This window comes from Anomaloglossus baeobatrachus, chromosome 5 (assembly GCF_048569485.1).
Source record: "Anomaloglossus baeobatrachus isolate aAnoBae1 chromosome 5, aAnoBae1.hap1, whole genome shotgun sequence".
NCBI lineage: Eukaryota > Metazoa > Chordata > Amphibia > Anura > Aromobatidae > Anomaloglossus > Anomaloglossus baeobatrachus.
The window spans coordinates 586,177,211-586,201,631 of NC_134357.1; the positions used below are offsets into that span (position 1 = coordinate 586,177,211).

Sequence of the window (24,421 nt, forward strand, 5' to 3'; positions counted from 1 at the left end):
GTAGGTGCAGGGTATTATATATCTAGTGTGCGGCTCTGCAGGTGGAGGTAGGTGCAGGGTATTATATATCTAGTGTGCGGCTCTGCAGGTGGAGGTAGGTGCAGGTTATTATATATCTGGTGTGCGGCTCTGCAGGAGGAGGTAGGTGCAGGGTATTATATATCTAGTGTGCGGCTCTGCAGGTGGAGGTAGGTGCAGGTTATTATATATCTAGTGTGCGGCTCTGCAGGTGGAGGTAGGTGCAGGGTATTATATATCTAGTGTGCGGCTCTGCAGGTGGAGGTAGGTGCAGGGTATTATATATCTAGTGTGCGGCTCTGCAGGTGGAGGTAGGTGCAGGGTATTATATATCTAGTGTGCGACTCTGCAGGTGGAGGTAGGTGCAGGGTATTATATATCTGTGTGCGGCTCTGCAGGTGGAGGTAGGTGCAGGGTATTATATATCTAGTGTGCGGCTCTGCAGGTGGAGGTAGGTGCAGGGTATTATATATCTAGTGTGCGGCTCTGCAGGTGGAGGTAGGTGCAGGGTATTATATATCTAGTGTGCGGCTCTGCAGGTGGAGGTAGGTGCAGGGTATTATATATCTAGTGTGCGGCTCTGCAGGTGGAGGTAGGTGCAGGGTATTATATATCTAGTGTGCGGCTCTGCAGGTGGAGGTAGGTGCAGGGTATTATATATCTAGTGTGCGGCTCTGCAGGTGGAGGTAGGTGCAGGGTATTATATATCTAGTGTGCGGCTCTGCAGGAGGAGGTAGGTGCAGGGTATTATATATCTAGTGTGCGGCTCTGCAGGTGGAGGTAGGTGCAGGGTATTATATATCTAGTGTGCGGCTCTGCAGGAGGAGGTAGGTGCAGGTTATTATATGTCTAGTGTGCGGCTCTGCAGGTGGAGGTAGGTGCAGGGTATTATATATCTAGTGTGCGGCTCTGCAGGTGGAGGTAGGTGCAGGGTATTATATATCTAGTGTGCGGCTCTGCAGGTGGAGGTAGGTGCAGGGTATTATATATCTAGTGTGCGGCTCTGCAGGTGGAGGTAGGTGCAGGGTATTATATATCTAGTGTGCGGCTCTGCAGGTGGAGGTAGGTGCAGGGTATTATATATCTAGTGTGCGGCTCTGCAGGTGGAGGTAGGTGCAGGGTATTATATATCTAGTGTGCGGCTCTGCAGGTGGAGGTAGGTGCAGGTTATTATATATCTAGTGTGCGGCTCTGCAGGTGGAGGTAGGTGCAGGGTATTATATATCTAGTGTGCGGCTCTGCAGGAGGAGGTAGGTGCAGGGTATTATATATCTAGTGTGCGGCTCTGCAGGTGGAGGTAGGTGCAGGGTATTATATATCTAGTGTGCGGCTCTGCAGGTGGAGGTAGGTGCAGGGTATTATATATCTAGTGTGCGGCTCTGCAGGTGGAGGTAGGTGCAGGGTATTATATATCTGTGTGCGGCTCTGCAGGTGGAGGTAGGTGCAGGTTATTATATATCTAGTGTGCGGCTCTGCAGGTGGAGGTAGGTGTAGGGTATTATATATCTAGTGTGCGGCTCTGCAGGTGGAGGTAGGTGCAGGGTATTATATATCTAATGTGCGGCTCTGCAGGTGGAGGTAGGTGCAGGGTATTATATATCTAGTGTGCGGCTCTGCAGGAGGAGGTAGGTGCAGGGTATTATATATCTAGTGTGCGGCTCTGCAGGTGGAGGTAGGTGCAGGGTATTATATATCTAGTGTGCGGCTCTGCAGGTGGAGGTAGGTGCAGGTTATTATATATCTGGTGTGCGGCTCTGCAGGAGGAGGTAGGTGCAGGGTATTATATATCTAGTGTGCGGCTCTGCAGGTGGAGGTAGGTGCAGGGTATTATATATCTAGTGTGCGGCTCTGCAGGTGGAGGTAGGTGCAGGGTATTATATATCTAGTGTGCGGCTCTGCAGGTGGAGGTAGGTGCAGGGTATTATATATCTAGTGTGCGGCTCTGCAGGTGGAGGTAGGTGCAGGGTATTATATATCTAGTGTGCGGCTCTGCAGGTGGAGGTAGGTGCAGGGTATTATATATCTGTGTGCGGCTCTGCAGGTGGAGGTAGGTGCAGGGTATTATATATCTAGTGTGCGGCTCTGCAGGTGGAGGTAGGTGCAGGGTATTATATATCTAGTGTGCGGCTCTGCAGGTGGAGGTAGGTGCAGGGTATTATATCTAGTGTGCGGCTCTGCAGGTGGAGGTAGGTGCAGGGTATTATATATCTAGTGTGCGGCTCTGCAGGTGGAGGTAGGTGCAGGGTATTATATATCTAGTGTGCGGCTCTGCACGTGGAGGTAGGTGCAGGGTATTATATATCTAGTGTGCGGCTCTGCAGGTGGAGGTAGGTGCAGGGTATTATATATCTGTGTGCGGCTCTGCAGGTGGAGGTAGGTGCAGGGTATTATATATCTAGTGTGCGGCTCTGCAGGTGGAGGTAGGTGCAGGTTATTATATATCGCCTCCATACTCCACGGCGCTGTACACACTATTATCACCGTCACGCTCTCTATAGACTTTCCTCACACTCGCGGTCAGTGTTGGCCTCGGATGGCAGAGCCCCTCCTGTAACACTGACTCTGGGGGGCTGCTCAGCTCCGGGCAGATGTCCCCTTCCCCTCAGTCACATATTTCCCGCTGCTTCTATATAAGAATACACTGGACAGTTCGGTAAATGATGATCAGATCCTTTATAGCGAATCAAGTGTATTGTGCCAACTACTGCTCATATATAGGGGCCGGGGTCCATTCCTGCAGAGGGGCCCACCCGGGAATTCTCCTCTCCTCCTGTGGGCCAGTCCGAGGTTGACTGCGTTTCCAATTTTACATCTGAAAAATCAACTTTCTCTGATGCTTCGTGTTTCACCCATTATTAAGAATGTTTGTCCCTTCGCATCGGGCAATTTTTCATTTGTGCATTTTATTATTTGTCTGTGTCTATTTCTATTAATTTGTGGTTAGAAAGAATCAAAACTTTGTCAAATAAATTAGTCGTGCTTTTTTTTGTTATTTTTCCTGATTTAGAACCTGTTGTTTTAAGTTGTTGACTTATTTTTTTTCAAACCATTTTAGGACACAAACAACATTTTAACCCCTTCACGACCTATGACGGATACATCCGTCATGGTGCCCTGGTACTTAAAGATCCATGACTGATATATCCGTCATGGCAAAATCGCGGCCCCGGAGCCCCGGTGACCGCGATCGGTGTGCAAAAACTGCAGATTCGGGAAGGAGAGGACCTGTACCTGACCTCAGGAGGGGTGGTGTCTCCTCCCCGGACCTACAGAGGCTGTGATTGGCTGAGCGGCGTTTGTCAGCCAATCACAGCCAGTGTAATGTTTCTGCCATTCATTGAAAATGGCTGAAACATTGAAACTCAGCTATGATTAGTGCAGCTATAGCACTGCTCATTGGCTGGAGCAGGGTGAGCTTTCCTGCACCCTCTCCCAGCTCTGATTGGAGAGATCGGCCTTGTGACCGATCTCTCCAATCACCGTTCTGTTCTGGGACTGGTGATCTGTAGGTGAACGCTCTCCCCAGCTTCTCCGTCCGTGGAAGCTGAGGAGAGCGATCCCTGGGGTGCCCAAAGGTAAGTCACTGCCCCCGATCCACCGCTGTTCCTGATCATCCACCGCCGCAGCCACTACCCCAGCTTATCCGCCGCCCTCCATATGCTGCGCCCGTGCATCGCCGCTGCTCTGCTCCTTTTTCTGCCCCCCTGCATCTGCCATCGTCCCCCCCCCCTGCATCTGCCGTCACCCCCCCTGCATCTACCGCCGCCAACCCCCATCTGCCACTGCCCCCCTGCATCAGCCACTGCTCCCTGCATCTACCTCCGCTGTCCCCCATCTGGCACTGCCCCCCTGCATCAGCCACTACCCCCCTGCATCAGCTACTGCCCCCTGCATCTGCCACTGCCGCCCTGCAACTGCCACTGCCCCCCTGCATCTGCCGCCACACTCCATCAGCCGCTGCGCCCCTCCCCGATCTGCTGCCCGCACTCTCCCTTCCTATTCATCTGCTGCCTCCTCTCCCCCTCTCGGATCTGCTGCCTCCTCCATCTGCTGTGATCCTGCTGCCTGGATCCATCCTGTAAGGTAGCTATCCCCAATCTCACCTCCCACTCCCCTTCCACCCTGCCCCCATCCTCTGCCGCTCCTGCATCCATTGCGCCCTCTCCCATCCTCTTCCGCTCCTCCATCCGCCACGCCCTCTCCCATCCTCCGCCGCTTTTCCATCCGCCATGCCCTTTCCCATCCTCCGCCGCTCCTCCATCTGACGCGCCCTCTCCCATCCGCCGCCGCTCCTCCATCTGACGCGCCCTCTCCCATCCGCCGCCACTCCTCCATCCTCTGCACTCACTCCCATACTCCATCCATCCTTTTTTCCATCCCACCTAGTCCCCCCCCCTTTTGCAGCACGTGCAGTCATCCTGATTTTTTTTCTGTAAACTAAGAAAGAAATACAAATAAACTTAGTTGAGGGCTAGTAAAATGATACTGTAGTAATCCTCAACTACAGTATTTTTTACTAAATATTGTAAGGGTCAGCCCAGTGCCACACGTGAGAGCGATGCACGAGTCTCGCATCGCATCATCCGGCACGGTCTCTCTCTTCCAGACAGGAGTGTGCGGCTGTGCTGGATGATGCGATGCAAGATTCGTGCATCGTTCTCATGTGTGTCACTTGCCTTAGTGTCCATTGCAGGCGCTTATTTTTTATTTTTTTTTTACTGACGTCCGTATTTTTTATTTCGCCAAACTAATATTTTTTTTGTATGGGGGGGTCTAGTTTCCAAAATGGGGTCACATGTGGGGGAGCTCCACTGTTTCGGCACATCAGGGGGATCTCCAAACGCAACATGGAGCGGCTAACGAGTCCAGCTAATTTTCCATTTAAAAAGTCAAAAGATGCTCATTCCCTTGGTCCAGAGATGGCGTCAGCACCCGGCATACCCGGGCAAATGCCAGGGCCCTGGAGAGCCGGGGGGCCCACTCGGCCTCGTCAGTTTTGGTGCACCTTGGCCTGGGCCCACTCGCCTTAGTTCTGCTGCCCCCGGGCCGAGTTCTGGGGACCGCAGTCCTCGGCAGGAATCTGCGGCGCCGTCCCTTTGAGGCATGCAGACTTCCTGGTTTGAACTTCATCTGTGGGCGGAGCTACCGACGGCATCCTGCTCAGTCCCACAGATGAAGGAGGCGCAGTGCCAGCCAGCGACCCCCAGCACAACACTTCTTTCCGACGCTGTGTGGGCCCCCTCTCCACCGTGATCGAGCAGTATGTGCCCTCCCCGCCCCCCGATTTATGGGCCCGGTGAGCTGTATGGGCTTCTCCCCCCCTAGGTGTATGCCCTGCCCCCCCGGTGCCGTATGTGCTGGCCCCCGGTGCCATATGTGCTGGCCCCCGGAGCTGTGTGTGTGGGCCCTGCAGAGCCGCGTGTGTGGGCCCCCCAGAGGCACGTGTGTGGGCCCCCCAGAGGCACGTGTGTGGGCCCCCCAGAGGCGCCTGTATGGGTCCCCCAGAGCTGCGTGTGTGGGCCCCCCAGAGCCACGTGTGTGTCTCTGTATGTATGCAGCAGAGCTATGTGTGTATGTATGTAGCAGAGCTATGTGTGTATGTATGTAGCAGAGCTATGTATGTATGTAGCAGAGCTTTGTATGTATGTAGCAGAGCTATGTATGTATGTAGCAGAGCTATGTATGTAGCAGAGCTATATGTGTATGTATGTAGCAGAGCTATGTGTGTATGTATGTAGCAGAGCTATGTGTGTATGTAGCAGAGCTATGTGTGTCTGTATGTATGTAGCAGAGCTATGTGTGTCAATATGTAGCAGAGCTATGTGTATATGTATGTAGCAGAGCTACGTGTGTATGTATGTAGCAAAGCTATGTATGTAGCAGAGCTATATGTATGTAGCAGAGCTATGTGTGTATGTATGTAGCAGAGCTATGTATGTAGCAGAGCTATGTGTGTATGTATGTAGCAGAGCTATGTGTGTATGTATGCAGCAGAGCTATGTGTGTATGTACTGTATGTAGCAGAGCTATGTGTGTATGTATGTAGCAGAGCTATGTGTGTATGTATGTAGCAGAGCTATGTGTGTATGTATGCAGCAGAGCTATGTGTGTATGTATGCAGCAGAGCTATGTGTGTATGTATGTATGTAGCAGAGCTATGTATGTAGCAGAGCTATGTATGTATGTAGCAGAGCTATGTATGTATGTAGCAGAGCTATGTATGTATGTAGCAGAGCTATGTGTGTCTGTATGTATGTATGTAGCAGACCTATGTGTGTCTGTATGTGTGTATGTAGCAGAGCTCCAAAACAGTAGTTTTCTGCCACATATGAAGAATCAGCGTACTCAGGACAAATTGGCCAACAAATTTTGTGGTCCATTTTATCCTGTTAAACCTGTAAAAATTAAAAAATTGAGCCTAAAATAATATTTTTGTGGCAAAAAAGTACTGTTTTTTGGCTCAATGTATGAAGCACGTGAGGGTTCAAAGTGCTCATTTCCCATCTAGATTTATGCCATGGGGGGGCTAGTTTCCAAAATGATGTAATTTGTGGGGGAGCTCCATTGTTTAGGCACCTCAGGGGGTCTCCAAACGCAACATGGCATCCGCTAATGATTCCAACCAATTTTGCTATAAAATGATGCTCTTTCTCTTCAGAGCCCCACTGTGCGCCCAAACAATTACTTTCCACCACATATGAGGTATCGGTGTACTCAGGAGAAATTGCACAATACATTTTAGTGTTCCTTTTTCTCCTGATACCCTTGTGGAAAAAAAACCTACCTAGTTGAAATAACGATTTCGTGGTAAAAAAAAATAAATATTTTCAAGGCTCAACATTCTAAACTTTTGTGAAGCCTCCAGGGGTTCAAAGTGTTCACTAAACATCTAGATAAATTCCATGAGGGGTCTAGTTTCCAAAATGGGGTCACTTGTAGGGGAGCTCTATTGTTTAGGCACCTCAGGGGGTCTCCAAACGCAACATCGCATCCGCTAATTATTCCAGACAATTTTGCTTTCAAAAATTCAAATGATGCTGCTTCCCTTCCGAGCCCTGCTGTGCGCCCAAACAATTGATTTCCACCACATATGAGATATCGGTGTACACAGGAGAAATTGCACAATTAATTTTATGGTGCCTTTTTTCTGATACCCTTTTGTGAAAATGCTAAATTTTATGGCTAAAGTAACATTTTTGTTTAAAAAAAAGTAAAATTTTCATTTTGTTTCCTTCCACATTGCTTTGATTGCTGTGAAACTCCTAAAGGGTTAATAAACTTCTTGGATGTAGTTTTGAGTAGAGTGAGGAGTGCAGATTTTAGAATGGGGTCACTTTTGGGTATTTTATGTTACCGAAGCCTCTCAAAGTCACTCCAAATGTGATGTGGTACCTAAAAATGTATTTCTGTAAATTTTGTTGGAAAAATGAAAAATTGCTGATGAACTTTGAACCCTTCTATCTTCCTAACGAAATTTATTTTTTTTTTTTTCAAAAATTGCGCTGGTGTAAAATAGACATGTGGGAAATGTTATTTAGTAACTATTTTGTCTTACATATCTCTCAGATTTATGGGTAAAAAATTTCACATTTTGAAAATTGCGAAATTTTCAAAATTTTCACCAAATTTCCATCATTTTTACAAATAAATGCAAAACATATCGTCCTAAATTTACCACTGACATGAAGTACAATATGGATAGTTCTTTTGGTCTAATATAGCGCAATGAGGATATTTGCTGGTATTAGTTATTTGAACTTTATTAATCAGGCACTCCTATTATTACAACGCGTTTCAGCAGAATTGCTTTCATCAGGTATAATAGGAGACTGCTCCTATTATACCTGATGAAAGCAATTCTGCTGAAACGCGTTGTAATAATAGGAGTGCCTGATTAATAAAGTTCAAATAACTAATACCAGCAAATATCCTCATTGCGCTATATTAGACCGAAATAACTATCCATATACCCCCTCCCTATTGGGAATCGGTAATAGCTGCAAAGGACCTGCTGACATTTCAAAAAAATCCAGCTGGCCAGCTGGAGGATTGAGGAACAAAAACCTGAATTCCATGGTGCCGGTGGAAATCAGTAGCCGACAACGATACCCCAAATCTGGACTCTTGAAGCCTGGACACCGGATCTGTTCGGAGGAACTCCAGACTGATAAACTGACACTGAAGTTGTGCGGGGGCGCACAACCAACAAAGGTGAGCAATTCTAATATTATTAACGCTAAAAGGATTCCACGGGTGCTTCTCATAGTGCGCTTGTTTTATTATCTAATGAAGTACAATATGTCCCGAAAAAAACAGTGCTAGAATCGCCAGGATCCGTTGAAGCGTTCCAGAGTTATAACCTGTCAAAGTGACACTGCTCTTACAGACCTGTTATTTTTTCTCCTACTCTGCACTCACTACCTGTATTAATTGCACCTGTGTGACCTCGTTACCTGTATATAAGACACCTGTCCACACACCCAGTCACACTCCAACCTCTCCAGCATGACCAAGACCAAAGAGCTATCTAAGAACAGCAGGATCAAAATTGTAGACCTGCACAAGACTGGGATGGGCTACATTACAATAGACAAGCAGCTTGGTGAGAAGGCAACAACTGTTAGTGCAATTATTAGAGAATGGAAGAAACACAACATGACTCTCAAGCTTGGTCCGGGGCTCCTTGCAAGATCTTGCCTCATGGGGTAAGGATGATTCTGAAAAAGGTCAGGAACCAACTTAGAACTCCACTGGAATACCTGGTCAATGACCTAATGACAGCAGGAACCATAGTCTCAAAGATTACCATTAGTAACACACTACACCGTCCTGGATTAAAATCCTCCTGCTCATGCCAGCTCATGTCCAGGCCTTTGTGAAATTCGCCAAAAACCGTCTGAATGATCCAGAGGAGGCATCAGAGAAGATCATGTGGTCAGATGAGACCAAAATAGCACTTTTTGGTATCAACTCCACTCGTCGTCTTGGAGGAAGAAGGATGAGTACAACCCCAAGAACATTGTCCCAACCATGAAGCATGAAGTAAAACGGGATTGTGTCCAGCGCTCCGGAGTGAAGGATTTTCCCCAGCAGGTTTAAGATTTCCAAGTTTTATTTTCACAATATGTGCTTAAAAAATGATGATTTACATCATGGGCGAGACATCCTCTATACCAGTGTTTCTCAACTCCAGTCCTCAAGACCCACCAACAGATCATGTTTTCAGGTTTTCCTCAATCAGGTTTTCAGGATTTCCTTAATGTTGCACAGGTGATGGAATTATCCCCTGTCTAATATTAAGGAAAACCTGAAAACATGATCTGTTGGTGGGTCTTGAGGACTGGAGTTGAGAAACACTGCTCTATACAGAGTAGAGGAGGATATGACAAGGACATACAACCATGAAGCATGGGGATGGAAACATGATAATTAGGGGGTGCTTTTCTGCAAAGGGTACAGGACAACTGCACCGTATTGAATGCAGGATTGATGGGGTCATGTATCACAAGATATTGTCTAACAACCTCCTTCCCTCAGTACAAACATTGAAAAATTAAGCAAAGGGAGAAAAAAGGAACAGCACTCACCGGTAATTGCTGTGAAGTATTCAGGTTTATTTCATGGTCGGAGGATACATGCTTCGGCGTTACAGGGAGGGAATGAGGATGGTTAGCACAAAAAGACTACGGCCGTTTCGCCCCTGTAGGTGGGGCTTCGACGGGTCTTTGAAGACCTGTCGAAGCCCCACCTACAGGGGCGAAACGGCCGTAGTCTTTTTGTGCTAACCATCCTCATTCCCTCCCTGTAACGCCGAAGCATGTATCCTCCGACCATGAAATAAACCTGAATACTTCACAGCAATTACCGGTGAGTGCTGTTCCTTTTTTCTCCCTTTGCTTAATGTCTCATGCTCTGATGCTTTTGGAACAAGCACCCCGTAGCTGTATTCAGTATAGTCCGACCTGGAAGTTTTCTCTTGTCACAGCAGAGATCAATAGCACCGCGTGTGCTTTCTGCAACTAGCCGCTGGTTGTTTGATGTGGACAGTCCTCAGTGGAAGTAGTGCCCCGCAAATCCTTCTTGTTATTACTACAAACATTGAAAATGTTTCATGGCTGGGTCTGGCAGCATGATATTGATCCAACACACACAGCGAGGGCAACTAAGGAGTGTCTCTGTAAGCAGAATTTTCCTTTTCCCCATGACAGCACCACCAGAAAGAGAGGTTGTAACAGTGTGTCCCTCCCCCGCCTGTGCTCATGGTGTAATAATCTGTCTCTCCTTGACTGTCCTGTATGTACTACTGGTGGGGATTGTTTGTTCTTCTCAGCATGGGACTTCTCCAATCCACAACTTGGTAAACAGAACAGAGCCAGGAGTCTGAAGTCCATTCATGTATCAATTGTCATTAAATGTCCAGGCGGAGTTGGGCCCACCTTAGGGGCTGATCCCAGGAGAGCTGAACAATGAGACCCATGTTAGTTCATTTAGTTGGATCTCGGCTGGAGAAGGACTAGGATCTATAGCTGAGGCTGGATCCTAGAGCCTGTATATGGACTGTCACAGATTGGAGATCAGTGGCCACGTGGGATTGTGTTTTGTTGTTCACCCTGTTGGACTCAAGGATCTCCTATAAGGACCATTGCCATAATTTCCCTGGCGTTGGAATACCGAGAGGCGCCCCTGGATCTTTTTGTTTTGTTGTGGACTCCTTGCAAACTTTAAGGATTTAAATTTATGTTTGGTGCTTTATCTTTGTGGTTCCGATAAAGCCCTTTGGATTGTTGCTTAGCCTGGCGTCCCTCACAGAGGTCCACCAATCTTAGGAAAAGAAAACCACAGAAATAAAAGGGCAGTACCTCTCCTCCAAATCAGTTTGGTTTCCTGTCCCAAGATGGGAGACCCAGAGTCCATCTGTGTAAGCAGCGGTGAAGATGGCGGTATCCAGGGGTTGAACCGACACTGGCAGAACAGCTTACCTGCTGTGGTGTCGGAGCTAAACCTCGGAAGCGTCCCCTCAGGGCCGTGGTCCCCTGCGGTAGTGAGCGCGAACATGGTAGGGTCCAGGAGAATCCTCTGCCCAGGCGCTGTCTGCGTAAATGCTGGGCGACCTATAGGTGCAGCCAGTGGTTCAAACTCGCCGGACGAAGATCCAGGGGCGCAGGAGGATTCTCTCAAGATGCTGTCCAGGACTGAGCACCCGCCATGCAGCCCTCAGAAGGCTGGCGGTTCAATCATGCCGGAGGAAGTTCCAGGAGTTTGTGCTGGCGTCAGCAGTCATGGCCGTATAATGGTAACAGGTAACCGGTTTGTGCATCTGCACATGTGCGGAGTCCGGAACATGGCAGCGCCCATGAAGAAACATCCAGAGGAGGCCATAAGGATAAAAGGATCTGCAGCTGGGGTAAGAGGCGCTTATGCCTTCCTCCAGCAATGGAGGACCAGCTGCAGCAGAAGCAAATGCGCTCCAGCAGCCGTGCCAGCCAGAAGTACAAGGATTTGCGGACGGTGGATTCCGGTGATCTGGTGCAGACTCCCGATCCAGTACCTCCCTTTTTACTGCAGAGTGGTAAGTAGACTTCGGTTCATCCGGCTAACTGGGGTTCCGCTTATTTTTTGTCTTCCCATGTCCCATAGAAAGTAGCCCGGAAGAGGTTGATCAAAACTAAAATTAGAAAAGGAATTCTGTGTAACACCTCATTACCACCTGGGACACAGAATTATGCAGGAATTGCATTCTGGAAACTATTAGAGAGGATACCCCAGACCACACCTCTAATCTCAGAGGTATAATCAAGGCTGAGGTAAAGGAGTCCTTTCCGTCTCGGAACCCAAGAGGTTGAAGAGAGTTGTGTCCCAGGACTCAGACTCCGGGGAATCATCAGAGTCAGAGGAAGACTCAGGTTCTACTGTTTCTTCACCTTCCTCGTCATCTTCTTCAGAAGAGTTCCCAGGTGGAAGACCTTGCTTCCCAAAAGTTAGCCGGATAGTTAAGGCGGTTAGATTGACGATGGGGCTGATGGACATTAAGGATCCTGAATCCCTGGAGGACCTTGTGTTTGGATGTCTGAAAGAGAGGAAGAGATGGTCCTTCCCAATTAATGATAAGGTCAAACAGGTAGTGGAGGAGCAGTTGAAGAATCCGGACAAGAGTGCCACACTGTCCTCTTCCTTCAAGAGGAACTACCCCTTTGAAGAATCAGAAGCCGCCTGTTGGGACAGAAGCCCTAAAATTGATGTAGCGGTAGCCAAAGCAGCAAAGAAGTCTTCCCTCCCATTTGAAGATTTGGGGTGCCTAAAAGATCATCTTGATAGAAATGCGGACGGCTACGTGCAGGGCTCCTGGGAGGTGTTGGCTGGGGCCCTGAGACCAGCTATTGCTAATGCCTATGTGACAAGATCCCTAATGGTGTGGCTGCAGCAGGTAGAGACTCAATTAAAAAAATGACATTCTGAGGGATAAAATTTTCTCCTCCCTACCTCTGGCTCAAGGAGCGGCGGACTTCCTGGCGGATGCTTCAGCCAACTCCATCAGACCGTCAGCAAAGTCGGCGGCACTATCTAATTCCACCAGGAGAGGCTTAAAAGGTGGCCGGGAGATGACCAGTCTCAATATAAACTTTATTCCATCCCCTGCAGAAGAGACTTCTTGTTTGGGAAAGCCTTGGATGAGATTTTGGATAAGGCTGGAGATAGTAAAAAAAAAAATTCCCAGTTTCTCCTCAACTCAATTTAGGTGTCATTCCTTTCGGAAATGAAAATACCCCAGGAGGAAGCCCCTCAGAGGGCAGGATTCCTGGAAAGATTGTAGGAAGAGGCACCCAGGCTTTATGTTTAGTAGTCCTTCCACGGAAAGCAAAAATCAACCCAGTGACATCATGACCCAGGTGGGACAAAGGTAGTAGGAGACTACTTTTTCCATACCTTGGAAAAGATGACTTCCAACGACTGGCTTAAGCGAGTAATAAGGCAAGGGCTCAGGTTAGAATTTAATTCGACCCCCAAGGGGTCATAAATAATAGCATCGCTCAGCAAGATGGAGGAGAGACGAGATATTAGATCTCCACAAAGGAGTCCTGGTGGAAGTCCTTAAGGAAGAGTAGCGCAGGGGATACTACTCCCGCCTCTTCCTTGTTCCATAACCAGACTGTTCCTACCGGACAATAATCAATCTGCGGGGGCTAAACAAACACCTAGTGCACCATCTTTTCAAGATGGAATCAATAACATCAGCAATAAAAATGCTTTTCCTAAATTTCTACATGGGGGTATTAGACCTCAAGGACGTGTATTACCATGTCCCTATTCTTCAATCTCATCAGAAGTTCCTGAGAGTAGCCCTCCCTTGGCAAGGAGAGTTAGGTATTTTTTAATTCAGGGCTCTACCCTTTGGTTTAGCCATTGTCCCAAGAGTATTCACCAAAGTGGTGGAAGATACTATTATGCCTTACGTGGATGATTTTTCGATAGTAGGACACTCAGAAGAACATTGCAGTGCCCAGATCCAGTTAGTAACCAAGATCCTGGCAGACCTGGGGTGGCTATTAAATCTAAAAAATCAAGGCGACAACTATTAAAAGTACAGTCCTTTTTAGGACTGATTCTGGCTTCCCAGTCTCGGTTATGCTACTTGCATACAGAAAAGATCCTCAACATCCAGACCTTGGTGTCCTCCAGGATAAGAGAGCTAATTACGACCCTCAGGAGAGTCATATGTTTACTGGGATCCCTGACATCCTGCATCCCCACAGTGTTATGGGCACAGATCCACTCTCGTCCCCTGCAGTAGGAGGTGCTAAGAGCTAAAAAAAAAAAAAAAATTGGTTAGGGGGGTTCTCAGAAGAAAGGGTCTTAGACCCTCTGCAGTGGTGGTTAAATACCAAAAACCTGTCAGCAGTGGTCCCTTGAGTAGTTCAGGTCTCAGACATCATTACTACAGACTTGAGTGCATTTGGCTGTGGGGCCCATCTAAGAGGATAGTAGCCCAGGGGAAGTAGAGCTTCCAGGAGAGTCAGGTTTCTGCCAATATAAAGGAATTATTGACTGTGGGAAGAGCCTTAAAGACATTTCTTTCTCTCTTACAGGGCCACCATGTCTGCTTTATGTCAGACAACAGGGTGTCTGTGTCTTATCTGAACCACCAGTTGGGCATTCGGTCTCTCGCCCTAATGAACGCAGCTCAGGAATTTTTATCCTTAGCAGAGTCATTCTATTTCGCTTTCAGCTCTGCACATAACAGGCCTTCAAATGTAACTGCAGATTTTTTGAGCCGGAATCTGTTCCGACAGGGGGAGTGGTCCCTGAACTTGGGAGATAGTAGAACTTTGGAGGTCCCCGATGGTAGACCTATTTGTCAGATGAGCCAACAAAAAAGTAGACCAGTTCTGTTCCCTGAATCCCCGTGAGGATCCTTCGGTGGTAGATGCCTTCCAGATTCATTGGGTCTTGGGCCTGCTTTATATCTTTCCCCCACTCGTGCTGATTCCAGTGGTTCTCAGGAAAATCTGGGAGGATCAAGCAACGGTAATTTTGATCACCTCCTTCTGGCCCAGGAGGCCTTGGTTTTTCTGGCTAAGAAAACTGTCTCTTTCAGAACCATGGATTCTTCCAGAGATCCTGAACTTTCTCTCTCAGGGCCCGGCTTTTCACCCTTAGGGTGGCTTTACATGCTGCGATATCCCGCCCGATATCGCTAGCATGCGACCCACCCCCATCGTTTGTGCGAAACGGGCATATCACTGCCCTTCACGCACAAAATCCGGCACCCCCGTCACACATACTTACCTGCATAGCAACGTCGCTGTGACCGGCGTACCGCCTCCTTTCTAAGGGGGCGGTCCGTTCGGCGTCAGAGCGACGTCACTAAGTGGCCGCCCAATGAAAGCGGAGGGGCGGAGATGAGCGGGACGTAACATCCCGCCCACCTCCTTCCTTCTGCATTGTGGCCGGAGGCAGGTAAGGAGATGATCATCGTTCCTGCGGCGTCACACGTAGCGATGTGCACTGCCGCAGGAACGAGGAACAACTTTGCCCCTGCGACAGCAGCGATAACTGGCAGCCGACCCCCATGTCAACGAGGAGCGATTTTGGACGTTTTTCCAACGATCCAAAATCACTCCTAGGAGTCACACGCTACGACATTGCTACAGCGGCCGGATGTGCGTCACAAAATCCGTGACCCCAACGAGATCGCTGTAGCGAAATCGTAGTGTGTAAAGCCCGCTTTAGGTTCCAGGCCTACATTTGACAGACTGGAATTTGAGAGAGGCCTGTTACTGAGCCGCGGATTCTCCGGAAATCTGGTCTCTACTCTTTTGCAGAGCAGGAAGCCAGTTACCACTAAGAGCTATGGCAGGATCTGGAGGACGTTCCTCTCTTCCTCGAAAGAGCAACCTGAGGGGAAAGTTCCTTTGGGTTCCATCCTAGAGATTTTACAGAAAGGTTCAGGTTTCAGCCTTGAGAGCCCTATTCAAATATGATTTAGCAGGGCATACTTGGGTCAGGAGGTTTTTAAAGTCTTGTCAGAGAGCAGTCTCGCTCCCTTCCCTAAAAATTCATCCTTGGGATTTAAACGTATTGCTGGATTGCGAACCCCTAGCTCAAGCCCTTATAAAGCTCCTCAGTCTAAACCCTATCTTTCTAGTAGCGGTGACCTCAGCCAAGAGAGTGAGCAACCTACAGGCCCTATCCTCCAATCTTCCATACACCCAAATTTCAGAGGATAGGATCAGAACCTGAACAGACCCTGCGTATTTACCCAAGGTTGCCAAGTCCTTCCATATATCCCAGGAAATAATTCTGCCTTCTTTTTGTGCCTTCCCCAAGAAACAGGAAGAGGAAAGCTGCATACCCTGGATGTTAGAGATGCACTGATTCAGTACTTAGAGACTACTACAGCGTGGAGGAGGAGTCGAGCATTGTTTATTTGTTTATAGGGGGCTAGGAAAGGCCTGGTAGCCTCTAAAAGTACTTTAGCAAGATGGGTCAAGAAAGTAATTAGTGTAGCCTATGTAGCCCAGAACATTCCAAGTCCCAAAGGCATGACAGCTCACACCACCAGAGCGGTGTTGACTTCCTGGGCTGAAAAGACGGAGGTACCTATTGACCAATTTTGTAAGGCTGCAACTTGGTCTTCCCCTTGCATCTTTTTTAATTACTATAGATTGGATTTTTCTTCCATGGTGGATTTAATGTTTGGTAGAAGGGTTCTACAAGTGGTGATTCCCTCCGTAAGGTGCTTGAATCAATCAAAATCTCTCTAGTGGTGCTTTCATGGTGGAAGAGAAAAATGAAAATTACTTATCGGTAATGTTTTGTTTCCAGCGCCCATGACAGCACCATTGCTTCACCCTCTGCTTAGTTTTGGTTGTGTAGGGTCGAGGTGCTACATCTTAGTTTGTTATGTGTTGGTGGAGGTTTATATTAATATTGTTTCCTGGTATTCCTCTCTTGCTCTGTAACCTAACTGCTGCGGGGGAGAGGTATCGCCCTTTTATTTCACTGGGTTTCATGTCCTAAGATGGATGGACCTCTGTCTCTGGTGGTACTGTCATGGGCTCTGGTAAAAAATATTACCAGTAAGTAATTTTGATTTTCAAGGTATTTTCCACACTCTGTGTGTATGTGTTTGTTTGTATGTGTTTGTGTGTGTGTGTGTGTGTGTATGTCTGTGTATGTGATAGATAGATATATATATTACAGTGTAACAGTATATATATATATATATATATATATATATATATATATATATATATATATATATATATATATATATATATATATATATATATATATATATATATATATATATATATATATATATAATGTGATGCCCTGGGCAAGCCAGGGGTCACAGGTCATGACACCACCAAACACCCCACATTCCCTGCAGGCACACCAAGATCAGAACACAAATCCTTGTTGCCTTCCTCCAGGGGCTGATGTCCACACCAGGGGGTGGGCCAGGCGGTTGGCTCCGCCCACCGAGGAGTTCACAGCCCTGGAGGCGGGAAAACCAGGCAGTTTAGTTTGGGATTTGAAGGAAGTGAGAGGGAAGTGGTAGAGGAGCAAGTGAAAGGAGCTGAAGTGAAGTAGAGTGACAGAGCCTGAAGTTGGTCTGGGTGTGTGCCCCGGACTGAGACAGCAAGGTTAGCAGACGGCGGTGACCGTCTGCAGGAGTCTCCTATTGGAGTCTACCGTAAGGACCGTGGACGGGTGGTGGCCCGGCGGTACCGGACCGGTACACAAAGAGAAGCCAGCACCATTGGCAGGGGCCTTTTGGATCCCGGCAAGGCTTGGAGTCGCCGTACAATTTGCCAAATCCGTCAGTGAAGGGGACCTCCGGGTCTCCCAACAGCCAAAGTCCCGATTGAAGGCAACCGTCCAACCATATTGGAGAGACACCGCCACCGCCAAGGCACCAGTTTCTCAGGGCCAGCGCCTGCGGGCAAAAGAAGGGCTCCTCCGGCTCATATCCAAGCTGGGGAGCGGGTTACCCGTGGGATTCCATCGCTACTAACAACCGTATTTAGGTGCAGGGAAGAGACAGTCACCGCTAACTTGCAGGGAACATCAACACCGCAGCCGTCCGAGGGACCCGTCCAACCAGCCGCTTGTTTACCGTGAACTGTGTCATCATCCTTGGGCTGAGTGAGTACCTCCGTGCCGCGCGGCACAGCGCTGCCCCTGCGTCCCTGCACCTCAACAGGCCCCATAACCCGCCTGTCAACCATCCTAACTCCCCATCATCGGGCCCCGGGACCACCAACCCCCTACCCACGGAGGGGAGGGCCAACATCTAGCTGCTCCATACCACCACTCCCGGGATCCCCATACAGAGCAGCGGTGGTGTCCACACAATCACCACAACCGTGGGTGGCGTCACGAAAAATAAATCCCCAAAACCAATCCCCTTTTCACTCACGGGCGAGGAGCGCCACTCGAGTCCCCGGGATCCGGCCCATCGCTCGAGCCACCGAGCAGCAGCGGCAGCAGCGGCAGCCGGACCCCGAGCAGTGGGAGAGCGCGGCGTCCCCTCCTCCGCCCGCGACATATATATATATATATATTATATATATCCCATCCAGGGAGAGTTGGAGAGAGATTTAGTTACTATCCTGGGTAATTTCGGGTACTATAGCTAGTGAGAAATATAAGTAAATTGCCCCCTATCCCTTATCTCGATAGCCCTAAAATTATAAAAATAATAATATAATATTTATTCATTTATATAGCACTATTAATTCCACAGCACTTTACATACAAGGGCAACACTGTCCCCGTTGGGGCTCACAATCTAGAGTCCCTATCTGTATGTCTTTGGAGTGTGGGAGGAAACCCACGTAAACACGGGGAGAACATACAAACTCCTTGCAGATAGTGTCCTTGGTGGGATTTGAACCCAGGACCCCAGTTCTGCAAGACTGCAGTGCTAACCACTGAGCCACCGTGCCGCCCTGATTATTATGTTACTGTGATTATGTTACGTCATGACAGAAGCTCATCACACATAGGAATCTTCTCTGTCACCTCTAGATGTGTGAAGTGCTCGCATTATTGCTTCATACCGATATCACAACTGTAGTAATTGTATTTTATATGTGCTTACACCGGCTTATCTTCTCATTCAGATCCCTACAATATCGGATCCTCTCAGTGGAGATCTTCTATATAATTGTTCTGCTTGACCCATCAAGGATGGACAGAGACAGGGAGAAGATGGCGGAGAGGATATTGCACCTCACCCTAGAGATCCTCTTCTGGCTTACTGGAGAGGTGAGAGATTCTGATGACGTCACATTACATCATTCTTATCTATGGGAATAACAGATGGACAGAACTGGAGAGGTGAGGACTCTGGAAATGTCTGGAGTGAGATTTATTACTGTGTCTCTCCATAACCAGGATTACACAGTAGTGAAGAAGACCTCTAGTGAGCGCTGTCAGGCCCCTGTGTCTGAGGGATGGGGAAGACCCCTGAGCCCAATCACGGGGCCTCCACCTCACCCCCCGATACATGAGGACATCAATGGGCAGAAGATCCTAGAACTCACCTACAAGATGATTGAGCTGCTGACTGGAGAGGTGACACTGCTGGGAATGCTGGGACATTATACAGTAACGCTATGAAGGGATCGGGGATGATGGTATCATTGTATGTGTCAGGTTCCTATAAGGTGTCAGGACGTCACCGTCTATTTCTCCATGGAGGAGTGGGAGTATTTAGAAGGACACAAAGATCTGTATAAGGACGTCATGATGGAGGTTCCCCAGCCCCTCACATCACCAGGTAACAGACAGGACTAAATACACACAGCCTATAATTATCTGTATGTAAGGAATGAATTCAGTCCCTGTATGTGTCTCCTCCAGGTCTATCCAGTAAGAGGACAACACCAGAGAGATGTCCCCGTCCTCTTCTCCCACAGGACTGTAACCAAGAAGATCCCGATGTTCCTCAGGATGTGTCTCCTCCAGTTCTATCGAGTAAGAGGACAACACCAGAGAGATGTCCCCGTCCTCTTCTCCCACAGGACTGTAAACAAGAAGATCCCGATGTTCCTCAGGATGTGTTTCCTCCAGTTCTATCTAGTAAGAGATATCTACTCATGTACTTTTTGCACTAATTTTGTGTTTACATTTTTAGGCTTTCTGCTCTGTTTTTTTTCAGCTGTATTTTCTTTGCTTCTGCTTCTTCTGCTGTTTGTTTCTAGTGCCTTCTCTATGTTATTATGATGGCAACTCAAAGACCTGCAGAGGGTTCATGAATACCCTGTTTACTCGGAAAGACGACCTACACCGAAAATAAGACCTAGCATAATTTTATCGGATTGTTGGAGAAGGCTTGAAATATAAGCTTTCCTCCAAAAATAAGCCCTAGTTACAGTCAGGGCCAGCGTTGGGAAGAGTCAAACTGTGTAATTTCTCAGGAACCCCACTCTCCTAGGGACCCCATCAGTTGTATTCTAAGGTCGATTGTTTAAGGACCTTTGATGACTGCAAAGACATGTGACATGATGTAACCAAAGGTCTATTAATTACAGTAGTCTAAATGAAGTGACCAGAAGACAGGCGGGCATGCAGGACTGGCATTAGGGGAAAGAAAGTGCAAACTGAGCAATTTCACAGGGCCTCCATTCTCCTAGCGGCCCCAGTGTTTATATGCCTATTATCGGACTGCTTAAGGACCTTTTTGACAATGTCTTTGATCACATGCTCTAAAGTAGAAAGTATCGTTCGCTCCTCTTCTGTATATGCTGGCTGGACTATTTCATTAATGCCTGCTATAATTTACCTTTACTAGTCTGGTGAGGTGTTGTGATCCAGACTTACAGGTGGTTGTTAGGCATTACTGCTGTGAGCTGTTGTGATGTTAACCCTTGTATTTTTGTTCCTGCTTTCCTGCTCTTGATTTTTTCCTTAGTCTCACACTGTTTATTTCTGTGAGTTTTCAATGTGTCTCGCCTGTCTTAATTTGTGTTTTCCACCTGTCTTAATCTGTGTTTCCATCATATTCCTGTCCCTTCCTTCCCCGGGTGGATAACAGATTAGATCTGGTCAGGAAAATAGTAAGGCACATGACTCTGGCATCTCCATCTTCATGGGTAATCCAGAGGTTAGAAATAGCTTAGGGCCCCATATCGTGAGAGACAGTATACGAGCCCCCTATCCCTCATTATCCTGCAGTCACATTGTGAAAATCAATCAGATTATTTACTGTAGCACATTCCAGAGAACTAGTGCTAGGAATGGGAGATCCGAGCTAACGAAGATGTAAAGGGTACTTTACACACAACGATATCGCTAACGATATATCGTCGGGGTCACGGTGTTCGTGACGCTCATTCGGCGCCGTTCGCGATATCGTGTGTGACTAAAAGGAGCGATGATCAACTATTGCAAAAACATCCAAATTCGTTGACCGTTGGCACGTCGCTCGTTTTCATAATATCGTTGGTGGTGCATGCCGCTGGTTGTTCGTCGTTGCTGCGGCATCATACATCGCTATGTGTGACACCGCAGGAACGACGAACTTCTCCTTACCTGCGTCCACCGGCAATGAGGAAGGAAGGAGGTGGGCGGCATGTTCCGGCCGTTCATCTCCGCCCCTCCTCTGCTATTGTGTGGCTGCTTAGTGATGCCGCTGTGACGCCGAACTCACCGCCCCCTTAAAGGAGAGATTGTTCGGTGTCTCCAGCGACGTCGCTAAGCAGGTATGTGCATGTGACGCTGCCGTAGCGATATTGTTCGCTACTGCAGCGATTACTCCCATTACGAAACAGCGACGTGGGTGGATGCTATCGCGCGCAACATCGCTAGCTATCGCTAGCGATGTTGCAGCGTGTAAAACACTTTTTACTCATAGATGTCGAAATTAGACAAAAAATTCAGAATACATTTTTTCCTAATTTAATTGCTGATGTTATAATTTAAAAAAAATAAATGTACATTCAAGATAATATCGTTATAAAATAATAACATTGTATTTATTTTTAGCAGATGACTGTATTGGGAATTCAGATGGACCTCTAATATCTTCAGAATTTGTAAAAGATGATACATATGAAGAGCATGCTTTTGTCCCAGATATACCTCCAGTCCTTCCTCAGAAAGCTCTATCATCTGATCTTTTCAAACAAGTCCAAAATTCCGATTTATCACAGAATTGTAAGCAAAATAAAAGTTACAGAAGGGATGTTGAACGTGAAATGGCTCCTACAAAGGAAAAGCCATTTTGTTGCCCAGAATGTGGAAAATATTTTACTCGAATAATAACCCTTGCTAATCATCAAAAAAATCACTCTGGGGAGAATCCATTTTCATGTTCAGAGTGTGAGAAATGTTTTATTCGGAAATCAGATCTTGTTTGGCATCAAAGATCTCACACAGGGGTGAAGCCATTTTCATGTTCAGAGTGTGAGAAATGTTTTATTCAGAAATCAGACCTTGTTAGACATCAGAAAATTCACACAGGGGAGAAGCCATTTTCATGTTCAGAGTGTGGAAAATGTTTTATTCGAAAAGAAAAATTTGTTGTGCATCAAAGATCTCACACAGGGGAAAAGCCATTTTCATGTTCAGAGTGTGGAAAATGTTTTATTCAGAAATCAGACCTTGTTAGACATCAGAAAATTCACACAGGGGAGAAACCATTTTCATGTTCAGAGTGTGGGAAATGTTTAATTCAGAAATCAGAACTTGTTTGGCATCAAAGATCTCACACAGGGGAGAAGCCATTTTCATGTTCAGAGTGTGGGAAATGTTTTATTCAAAAATCAAAATTTGTTGTGCATCAAAGATCTCACACAGGGGAAAAGCCATTTTCATGTTCAGAGTGTGGAAAATCTTTTATTCAGAAATCAAACCTTCTTAGACATCAGAAAATTCACACAGGGGAGAAGCCATTTTCATGTTCAGAGTGTGGGAAGTGTTTTATTCGGAAATCAGAACTTGTTGAGCATCAAAAAATTCACATAGGAGAGAAGCCATTTTCATGTTCAGAGTGTGGGAAGTGTTTTATTCGGAAATCAGAACTTGTTGAGCATCAAAGAATTCACACAGGAGAGAAGCCATTTTCATGTTCAGAGTGTGGGAAATGTTTTATTCAGAAATCACATCTTGTTAGACATCAGAAAAATCGCACAGGGGAGAAGCCATTTTCATGTTCAGAGTGTGGGAAATGCTTATGTCATAAATCAGACCTTGTTAGACATCAGAAAATTCACACAGGGGAGAAGCCATTTTCATGTTCAGAGTGTGGGAAGTGTTTTAATTGGAAATCAGAACTTGTTAGTCATCAAAGATCTCACACAGGGGAGAAGCCATTTTCATGCCTGGAATGTGGCAAATGTTTTACTAGGAAATCAAGTCTTGTTGATCATGGAAAACTTCACACAGGGGATAAACCATTTTTATGTTCTGAATGTGGAAAATGTTACTCTCAGAAATCAGATCTCATTAAACATCTGAAGAAGCTGCACAGGGAAGGAACCTTTTTCATGTTGTGAATATTTCAAATATTTAACATGTAACTCAAGTCTTGTCGACCATAAGAAAAGCACAGAGCGGAGCAGCCATTCTTGCATTCCTAATTTGCCAAACTTTTTTTATCATTAGTCAGATCCTGTTGTCACAAAGAAGAAACCATCATGATGTACTATAATTTAAAGTGCTTTATCCAAAAATCAGATACAATTTCTCAAGTAAGAATTGGTGAGGGAAAGAACCATTTTCTTTCTTTTTAAACTTATCCTATTTTTCAGACTATATGACACACCTAGGTTTTGAAGGAGGAAAATAGGAAAAAAGATTGAAGCAAAAAAATGTAGTCATGAAGCACTGTTTTGGAATCTGCTTCTGACACTGTTACGGGGGTAATATCCCCCAATATCAAGCGCATTGTGTTTGATGTTCCCCTTAAATAGTGCCATGACAAATCTGTGGCTACCTTTTTTATTACTAAAGCAGTGGAGAGCCCAGATTAGTGAATTTTCTAAATATAATCCAGTACCAAAACCTTTGGAAGAGTCACTAAAGGAACTTCCAGGTTGTGTGATCCCACAACCCTCAGAGATCACTCTCACCATCAAAGAGTGAGCACTACGACCCCAGCGCTGCATGATCCTTCTTAAGTAGTTTAGTAAAATCTTATAAAAGTATGTGACCGCGCTGGATTAGTTGAGAGAGCAATGTCTCGTGCTTAGATCAGCTGCAGAGATTTTTGGGATCCCGCTCTGCATACTGAGATCCTACAAAATGGAAATTCGGGCTCTATTTTGCTAGTAAGTTGGGTATTTCAAGAGCCTTTAGGAACATTTGTGAAAGGTTTGCTTTATTTACTAAAAAGCGCATCCCCAGATTGGAGATAGGAACATGGTATGTAGTTGCATTTCAAAACGTGTTGATTTGTTAATAAATGCTTGTCAAATATATATTCTTCATGCCTATCTTTCTCTGTTGTGTGGATGTGATGATTTTGCTCAGAACCTCTGGAGCTGAGGCAGAGCTGTAGACATTTCGCACAAAGATAGTGAGGGGATGTCACAGAGCTGTAACGGCCGGTGGACAATCAAGTGGCAGCGAGTGTTAGAAAATACCAGAGATTGGAAGTACGTGTTGTTATCTGACAGTTCTCTGTTTCTGCAGCAGCGAACTCTATGACCCTGGGAAACTGTCAGTTTTTCCTCTCAGTTGCCAGCCTCTGACTTCCTTTATAAACCTCACCCTGGGGTGCTTTGGGTGCGGTTTATAGTTGTTCCTGGCTGTGATCTGCAGCAGTCATCTCTTCCTGTAGTTCCATATACTTCTGTTGTAGCTACTCCTAAGATACGTTTTTGATTTTTGCTATGTACTTGGACTCAGCTGGTAGCATTTGTGTTTCCCCTGTATTGTTTTGTTAAGGATG

General features: G+C 46.7%; 1 protein-coding gene across 1 annotated transcript in view; it reads left to right on the forward strand.

The window, feature by feature from the left end:
* LOC142313150 (uncharacterized) overlaps window positions 1-23,886 on the forward strand; it is a 219,894-nt gene extending 196,008 nt beyond the window's left edge. Inside the window, 5 exon segments of the mRNA XM_075352139.1 lie at window positions 11,450-11,587; window positions 11,961-12,442; window positions 19,189-19,306; window positions 19,495-19,608; window positions 21,514-23,886. Of these exon segments, the coding sequence (XP_075208254.1) occupies window positions 11,450-11,587; window positions 11,961-12,442; window positions 19,189-19,306; window positions 19,495-19,608; window positions 21,514-23,024 (2,363 nt within the window). The 3' untranslated portion in view covers window positions 23,025-23,886.
* Window positions 23,887-24,421: the final 535 nt, after the last annotated feature.